At 33.7% G+C, this 9,515-nt stretch overlaps 1 protein-coding gene across 1 annotated transcript; it reads right to left on the bottom strand.

Annotated features, from left to right (window-relative positions):
• Positions 1-7: 7 nt before the first annotated feature.
• LOC116118149 (aromatic aminotransferase ISS1) lies at positions 8-5,142 on the bottom strand. The gene is made up of 9 exons (XM_031404124.1): positions 4,835-5,142; positions 4,476-4,523; positions 3,628-3,756; positions 3,180-3,239; positions 2,197-2,353; positions 1,639-1,745; positions 1,392-1,450; positions 814-922; positions 8-462 (listed from the first exon to the last, which is right to left on the bottom strand). The coding sequence occupies exons 1-9, from the start codon at positions 4,895-4,897 to the stop codon at positions 10-12; spliced, it is 1,185 nt and encodes a 394-aa protein (XP_031259984.1). The 5' UTR covers positions 4,898-5,142; the 3' UTR covers positions 8-9.
• Positions 5,143-9,515: the final 4,373 nt, after the last annotated feature.

Raw genomic sequence — 9,515 nt, forward strand, 5'->3', positions numbered from 1 at the left:
AATTACCAGTTACTGAACCATGCCGTCTTTCACCAGTTCTTCTAACCCTGTCCTCAGCCTATTGGCAGCTGATTTACAATCAGCTTCTACCAACCCACCAAAGGAGATTCTCAAATGCCCTGGACAACCGCATGCGCCTCCTGGGATCACAACCACCCCATGCTTATGAGCAAGCCAACGAACAACTGCATAGTCATCAACGTATTTCTCTGGAAGCCTTGCCCACAAGTAAATCGCACCTTCTCCTCCTCTCACAGCATCTTCTCCCAACGGTGACAGGGCTTCTAAGATGATTTCTTTGTTCTTCACAAGATCTTTCACCTGTTCTGTGACCCACTCTGGGCCTGTTTCTAAGGAGTGTAGGGCAAGATGCTGTGAAATTATCGACGCACAGATTGGTATATTGTCCTGAACCTTGAGAAGTTGAGTTCCAAAGCCCTCCACTTCCGAGGGGTACGCTATCTGCATGTATTCAGAATTGAACTCAGAGTTGATACACAAACTTTTGTATCCCAAATAAAAACATAGAAAATCATGGAGTTTGTGAAAGAATATTTCTAGTTTTACAGGTAAGATTTGTCTTTGATGAGAAAATAAAGTAAAAGCAGCTATCTAATACTGATTGTTTTGAATCTTTCATGATCAATAATGTCTAAATATTAAGCATCACTGTCACATGAGTCACTGTTTATACATAATTTTAGAAAATCGCTGTTAATACCATTCAAAAAGTTAGAAAAGAAATGCATTCGATTCCTAAAACAATCTGCTTTCCCTATATCAACAAACATAAGATGCTGAATTGCCACTTACGTATCCAACTCGCCATCCCATCATTCCGTAGGCTTTGGAGAAGGAAAAGATGTTGACTATGTGATTCCCTTCAATACACGAGTGTTTTAGACCATCATACATAAAATACCTGCATACAATGTTGTTCAGACTCAAATATAATAATCAAAAGTTTTTTGTATGCCTTTAATGGTGTATATCTTTTATGATAGTCGATGGACTTGCATAGTCGCCTGTATCATCCATCCAATTTATACAATTCGTCCAATACCAGGGTTTAAAGAGATTTGTTCAAGTAAATATGTGCATGAACAGAAGATTAATTCCGTCACACTACCTCTAAACTGTATTTTATAAGTTTCAGATTTAAATTATGATGAGTTTCGCAACATGCAACCATGCCAGAACAACTTCAATTTGTAATAACGAAACACACATCCTTGATAGTAAACCAACTACACAGCTCTATCAGCATTTTGCAGGCACCCTTTTTTATTATAAACAAACAAGCCACTTTTTACTGAACACAGCACAAAGATTATAACATGAGAGAATACCGTTATTTCAAATCATCTGCAACAAAAACAGAAGACACTTACTCGTATGTGTTATCTACTACAAGCCAAGCTCCAGCGTCTCTGCATAGATCAGAAATCCTCTGCTCAAAAAGAAAGAAACCATAAAAAGAAAATTGGATTAATCTCTCTCAAGGAATGTCATGTTAGCAGCTACTCATTTCACTAATTTCAGAAGATGGTGCAAAATATTGCAGGTTAACTGCAAACAGAAAATTTCCTTTCATTCTTTCATGCGTGAGCATGCTTAAAGAGAGAGACAGGAAAAAACCTTTAGTAGAGGCTCTGGAATGTAGGTACCAGATGGGTTGCCAGGATTAACAACAGTAACAAGCTTTGGGGTTGGTTTAGTTTCCATCAACGTCTTCTCTAACCAGTCTGAAAAATGAAGGCCACACCAATAAATGATCTGAACAGAGGCACTTTACGCAGGAAGAAAATGATTAGAGATAAGGCTTTTGTTAAATACACATCAATCCGGCACTGCCATTTCAATCAATAATATTTTATGTGTAGTATTATGCATGCACTGAAAACAAAACCTTTTGATAAGTTTAACATTTCATAATTCAAGAAACAAAATATCGGTTGGTAGTTTGCCACCCATTTTAGAAAAAACTAAAGGCTCCACAAAGTCCAACTCCAACATGCTATAATTTCACTATAATCAACAGCATGAGGACAATAGAAGATTGAAGGAGACCAGAAATGAGGTTATCTGACAAAATAACAAAAATTTAGATCTAAGATACCACATTGTCACTTCCAAAAACAAATGCAGCTGCAGATTTACATAGTATAAAATGAACAACTTTCTGAAGCTTCTCACCTGCATCAGGATGAAGTGTCTTCGGATTACCAGGACCAACCAGAATATTAGTGATGCCAGTCATCTGGAACGACATGTAGGCATTGAAATAGTATGGAGCAAACATAACTACAGAATCCCCCGCATCACATAACGTAAGAACAATGTTCACAAATGCCTGCCATTAGATGGGTTAAATTACATCATATACTTCAAAAACATCAAGGAATTCATGCATTTAGCCATGAAAGAGAAACATAAATATGATTATTGTTTTTAGTGAAACTTATAATTCATCTCAGTGTGCGCCAAAAATGAGGAACTGAAGTTCAAGAAGTTAAAACAATAATTCAACACAGGCAATAGAATCATCATCTTTGCTATATCTAAAATTCAGTATTTGATCTAGAAAATTGCTTCAGAGGATGTAATGTAACCAGATGATTTGCACAGTGAGGGAGGACAGGAGATCAATGAACAAAATTTACTGAGTAGAAATCTTAAGTAAATCGCAGAAGACGTGCTGTATTCATTTTATAATTCAGTCTCCACAGCATTTGGAACTATCCCTACCAATTAATCATAGAATTTAATTATTAGCTTCAATAGCAGCATATAGTCATTTCAAGAGGTTATATTGCTCTGCTTGGGGGCAGGGATAATAGTATACTTTAATCTACAAGATGTTAAAAAGATTCTGAATGAAAAAAGAACACCCAGAATACAGAAGAATTAAGCACATTAAGCTGGTAGCAGAAGGGCATCAAGAGAAGGTGAAATATAACAACTCTGACACTAAGTTGCACAAATGACCCTTATCCTCCTTATTGCTGCAGTTAAGAGATGAAAAGAGTTGACCAGAGCATATATTTTACTGACTAAATTAAAATATAGTATCCTTCTAAACTTGAAGTATTTATCAATTGATTCAATTCTCATATTCAATTCTTGCACTCCCTCAATGAGAATGATCAACATGAATTCTAGACTCTGATTTCAGTCACCTGATTTGCACCTGCAGTAACCATCACCGAAGATTTCTGCAAGTTATTTTCCATTTGCAACTGCAACACAAAGGAAAAATAATTAGTTTACAAGAATTTTATTGATTTCCAGTCACATGAGCATAGAGAAAAATGCAGATTTCAAATTAAGACATGACAAACCACCCTTGAGAATTGGATCGGATTGGCATTCAAAACAAACCAGATCCATCATAATTACAGCCCTTAGTAGAACAGAATTAGATCAGTATGATCTACCAGAAGTTACCATCATACTAACACATGAAAACCACTATGACATAATTGTAAATTTTCCAAAGCAGCAGCAAATAAGGACCCCAGTGTCTCAGTCTTCCATGTCTTCCAAAGCTTCACCTTATCGGATACCGACAATCAGACCACTTGGATTATCAATGGGAAAATTTTACTATATACTTCGAAGGTATACCTTTTTAGTCAATGCTGCCCTTAGTTCAGGAAGACCTTCATCAGGACCATATTTACTAACCGAAGGCTCCCATACAAGTTCTTTCACCTTCTCTAATGCCTTTTTGGGCGGCTGCCAGTAAACGACCCCCTACAGAACATTTAGATAAAAGGGTAAGATGTTTGATATCTTACAATAGAAAATATTATAGGTCAAAAGAAAACAGGGATCACAAACCACCTTCAACAGGCTTGACAGATATTAAACCAACAAAATAGCTAAGAACTCTGATAAATAAACATGCATATCAGAAACCAGATATTCTAGTTTTATGTCATACTATAACCAAGATTTTAATCCTCAAGCACAGTTGCAGAAAAACTTGACACTCCTACAAAAATCCCAAAATCTGGTGAATTTGGGCTTGATGCCTCGATGAATAAATAGTAAAAGTTACAGTCTCAAGTTAAGCAAGTTGGACAACTTGACTAAGTTTTGATACTTGGACAAAGTTCCCTAAAACACTAGTCATATTTTCACTGCCGCTTTATAAGTACATTTTGGAAACACATATTCAATTAGGATTTCAAAATTACATACTCATCTCGTGCAAATGCCATTTCTCTCCTTATGTACTTCCTAAGCAAAATTATAAGGAAAGCACATCAGTTAACTTCTAAAGCTTCAACATCTGAAGTTTCACAAAAGCCAGCATTAAACCCATTAGAAGATAAAGAAAACCATTTTTCTCATTTCTCAATACATTAATGGCCAAACAATCAAAGTAATATAACAATTAGACTTTGGAGAAAGGAAAGAGACCATTTACTCCCCATTTCTCAATACAAATACAAAATAATACAGCATACCTGAGCCAAAGATACAGCATTTTTCGCTCCTCGGATCAGTTCCTGTATCTGAGAAAACAAAAAAAGAACCCCACTTTCACTTTAAAAAACAACACTCTCTTTCTTCTATGCACCATGAAAGCTTTCTCCACCCACTATACAATATGATAAATATACACACATATTCATGTAAATATTGAATCCATAAACAAACCGAGTAAAAACATTAACAATCCAAAACGGTTATCAAATCAATAAACACTTTCTTGTATACACCATCAAAGCTCTTCATCCCATACGATAAATGCATACATATAGAAGTTGAAATTTCATAAATTGACAAAAACAAAGACAACCCAGATTAAGTCATGAATAAAAACCTGAACCATGATCGGCATCTCCGTCTCCACAGCCCTCCTCGCAAGCTTTCCATAGGAACCCATCTCCTTCTTCACAATAACTCACCAACCCCAGCAAGAACAAACCTCAAATCCAGCTATTAAAAAAAAAAGCAACCCACCAAACCAAAACTCGACAAGTTTGAAACTTTGTAAGAAATAGATAATTTAAACAGAAAAAGCGGAGTCCTTTATGTTCAAGATTACAAGTTTCTTTGACTATTTTGACGAGATGTTAATATAACGCTAAAGCGAGTGACTTTTTAAGGTACAAGATTACGAATTAGGCACGCCTCAACAACCCCACCAAAGTTAATCAGTTATCTAACCAAAATATACTGTCATTTCAATAATTCTTGCTTAACCACTCCATAAACAAACAAAAGTTATTTAGAAAGTAGAGAAGTGTACTATATAAAGTTATAAACTTCTTGACTTTGGCTTTGTCTGATCCCCCCTCTACGCGTTTCCGGAAAAAAAAAACTAAAATACTTAAATAAAATTTAATTATCATTGTTAAAATTTTAACCTCAGATAATACATTTATTTGTCCCATGTCACATGCATATCCAATATTATATATTATCTCTAATACCCAATTTATAAGGAAAAGATACAGTTCTTGACCACTCTTTTTTCAATAGAATATTTTTCCCATGAAATTTGAAAGTGCTGAGAAGAAAAGACAAGTAGCAAACAGGGGAATCTTAAACGTGCATTGCATGTACTATACAACTGAAAGCTTTCTCGGGAATTTCAACTTTAGAAAATAATTGAATTGGCACATTCTTGGAAAGTGAGGAAACTAATCTTCAACTTTAATGAAATTAATGTCTAAACTTAGAGTTTGATTCTCTGTTTGTACTCAATTTTAACCATATCTAGTAGAAGATATCAAGTACCAAACAAGAAAAAGATAGAAAGACATGGTAAATGGACAACTTTTTTATCTCTCACTAACGATTGTGACAAGGCAGGAAACAAAAACCAAATGGGTTTGTCGAATTTGAGGTGGAAGCATGAAAAATGTTTTCATTTTGCAATGAAATTAGAGCCATACAAAATGAGAGCAAAGAGGTTTTAGGATCTTCCGGATAAGGCAAAAAAGATGCCTTTATCATCATCACTCTTGCACGTTGAATCAATGCTCATAATCACATTAACAAATTCTCTGTGGATAAGTATTACAAAGCACACAAATAATAAAAATTTANGAAAAAAAAAACTAAAATACTTAAATAAAATTTAATTATCATTGTTAAAATTTTAACCTTAGATAATACATTTATTTGTCCCATGTCACATGCATATCCGATATTATATATTATCTCTAATACCCAATTTATAAGGAAAAGATACAGTTCTTGACCACTCTTTTTTCAATAGAATATTTTTCCCATGAAATTTGAAAGTGCTGAGAAGAAAAGACGAGTAGCAAACAGGGGAATCTTAAACGTGCATTGCATGTACTATACAACTGAAAGCTTTCTCGGGAATTTCAACTTTAGAAAATAATTGAATTGGCACATTCTTGGAAAGTGAGGAAACTAATCTTCAACTTTAATGAAATTAATGTCTAAACTTAGAGTTTGATTCTCTGTTTGTACTCAATTTTAACCATATCTAGTAGAAGATATCAAGTACCAAACAAGAAAAAGATAGAAAGACATGGTAAATGGACAACTTTTTTATCTCTCACTAACGATTGTGACAAGGCAGGAAACAAAAACCAAATGGGTTTGTCGAATTTGAGGTGGAAGCATGAAAAATGTTTTCATTTTGCAATGAAATTAGAGCCATACAAAATGAGAGCAAAGAGGTTTTAGGATCTTCCGGATAAGGCAAAAAAGATGCCTTTATCATCATCACTCTTGCACGTTGAATCAATGCTCATAATCACATTAACAAATTCTCTGTGGATAAGTATTACAAAGCACACAAATAATAAAAATTTATATGCTTTGATTCCAGATTTTGGAATATCGTAAAGGCCAATCTAATCTATTTGACAAACATATCATTATCCAATGCTACTTTTAGTTCACTCTTTTCACTTTTCATGTATAATCTTTGAGGATTAGGGGGTCTCTGATATTTTATTGTATTGTGAAGATTTTGGGTGTTTTTGCTAAATTTTGAAAGTTCTGTAGTTGACTTTTTTTGCAAAATATCTCAGGGGCAAAATGTTTTTAGCCCGTTTGCTAAAGGTCAACATACAACCTGAGGTTAAGAAATTGAAATTGTTGGCAAGGTAACGCATCCTATGCTAGTGGACTAGTGGAGGCGTGAAAGTCAAATCACCTTCTTGAACCGCGCATGGCTAATAATTTTAGGTTGCTATTGGAAGACAATAAGATTGGATTGGATAGGATTATACTGGATTATAATAGTACCGATTGAGAGACCAGATTGGATTGGATATGATTAGATTGGATTATATTAGTACTGATTGCAGACCAGATTGGACTGGATTGGATAGAATTAGATTAGATTATAATAGTATTGTCTTGTGTTTGACGTATAGAACTAGATAAAAATATTTATTTTTTATTTTTTTTATAATCGAGTTGTTTGGATCAGTTTATGCACATCTTAACTAATTTTTGAGTTTATTGACATCCTATAAAGCTCAATATTTCAGGTAAACCACAAATGTGGTAGGTGGTTTAAACCTAAAAAGTCAATAAAGGAAACAAATTTTCTTAACCACCAGATTAACCCCTAAGGTGAAATAAAAATATTTATATTAGAAAAAATATTTAAAAACTTTTCAAACTAATTTAACATTTATTTTTAAAGTATAAAATACTATATACCATTTTCATCATCTTAATTTTAATAATAATTCTTAAATTATTTTTATCAATGCTTATGATATTTGAATACTAATTAATTAAAAGAAACTTGAACGGCAGATATATTAATTATTAATAAATAATTGTAATTATGATTTAATATTTTAAATAAACGATAAAAGGTTAGTATACTATGACTTAAAATTTGTAAGTCTCTTATGAAGCGTTCGTCTTTTTTAATCTAACATTGATGAGAGAGAAGTTAATGATAATTACATTTAGGGGTTTGGATCGAAGGTAAATAAGATAACGGGGATAATATTCATTTATTTTGCAAGATTCCTATGTTTGGTTTGCAAGTAATAAAATAGTACAGTAATCTTTTATGGGGTAATCTTATTACCTTGCTATGGGGTGTTATTAAAACATTACCGGAGTAATATGATTTTTCTTTCCATTTTGCCCTTAATTAAAAACCACTTCGAACACAATTACCCTCAAATGTCTATCAAATAACAATTACCCAGACCCCATACATTTGAGAAATTACTAAAACACCCCAACCATAAAAAAGTTAACAAAATACCCCCAGCCACCCAAGACCACCGTTGGCTGTAACTCACCATAGTCGGCCATTGGCGTCAGTTAGGGGTGTTCAAAAAAATATAAAAACCGAACCGAAAAAACGGTTCGGTTACGGTTCAAAAAATTCAAAAAATCGGATTTCCGATTTGGGAAAAAATAAAAAAGGGTTAACCAAAACCGGTTTTTTTAACCGGTTTTACAAATATATAAATATTATATATTAAATAAAAAAATAATATATATTATATATTAAATAAAAAAATAATTTCATTTTAGACTTTTATTTGTATCAATTTTTAATATATTGTTAATAGTGGTCAATGGATATGTATAAATGTTTAATTTTTATTTGGATATGTATTATTTATATTTACAATTTAATTTAGGAGAAAATTAAAAAAAAAAAGGGAAAACTAGTTAACCGAAAAACCGGTTTTCCCTTCAAACCGGTTCGATTTCGGTTCGGGAATTTTCCTGAACCGAAAAATCAGTTCGGTTCAGAAAAGTGGTTAACCGGTTCGGTTAACCTCTTTTGAACACCCCTAGCATTAGTTGCTGTAATGGTGCACGACCGACGGGATCTGGTCGGTCGTGCGTCGGTAAGGTCTTTTCCTACCAGATCTTGGGTTTTTATGGTTGTTTCACGGCCAAAGATGTGGCCGTGAAATGGCCAAATCTATGGCTGTTTCACAACCACATCTTTGGTCGTGAAATGGCCATGGATCTGGCCATTTTTCGGTCATGGATTTGTGATCCATGACCATTTCCAGCTTTGTCGGCGCATGATTGGCCATATACGGCCAGTCATGCGCCATTCCGTCGACTGTCGGCAGTATCCGGCGGTGGTGGCTGGCTGCCGTAGTGGCTTAGGGTGGGTGAGGGTGATTTTGCTACAAATTAAAGTTTTATATGGCTAGAGTGTTTTAGCAAAATTTCAAATATAGGGGGTTAAAAGAAATGATTCAAAAAATAATAATAAAAAATACTATTATATTAATATTTAAAAATGAGGGCAATTTAGTAATCTATATAACATACCCATCTATTTATCCTCTCAACCAAACATATTATTCACTAATTTATTCGAACCAACCAAACATATTTTCTAAACATTCACAGTAATCTTTAAGGTGATATTTCTTTCCGTTAATATAATATACCCCTATATTAAAACATTATATGATTTAAACGCCCCCTTAATGTCAACTAAACATCTCTTGTCACCGTTAGATCAATAATGATAAATGGTTCATAAGGAGTGTAAAAAAATTAAGTAAAAAATG

This window comes from Pistacia vera, unplaced genomic scaffold, assembly GCF_008641045.1.
Source record: "Pistacia vera cultivar Batoury unplaced genomic scaffold, PisVer_v2 Contig838, whole genome shotgun sequence".
Lineage (NCBI taxonomy): Eukaryota > Viridiplantae > Streptophyta > Magnoliopsida > Sapindales > Anacardiaceae > Pistacia > Pistacia vera.

What these genes read in the sequence shown, in the direction of transcription:
- LOC116118149 (XM_031404124.1), bottom strand. Translation starts at nt 4,897, where the DNA reads ATGGGTTCCTATGGAAAGCTTGCGAGGAGGGCTGTGGAGACGGAGATG. An exon ending in ATGCTGTATCTTTGGCTCAG is followed by an intron (nt 3,757 to 4,475) that starts GTATGCTGTATT and finishes AATGTTCTGTAG; the next exon opens with GGGGTCGTTTACTGGCAGCC. An exon ending in GACACTTCATCCTGATGCAG is followed by an intron (nt 1,746 to 2,196) that starts GTGAGAAGCTTC and finishes TTCATTTTTCAG; the next exon opens with ACTGGTTAGAGAAGACGTTG.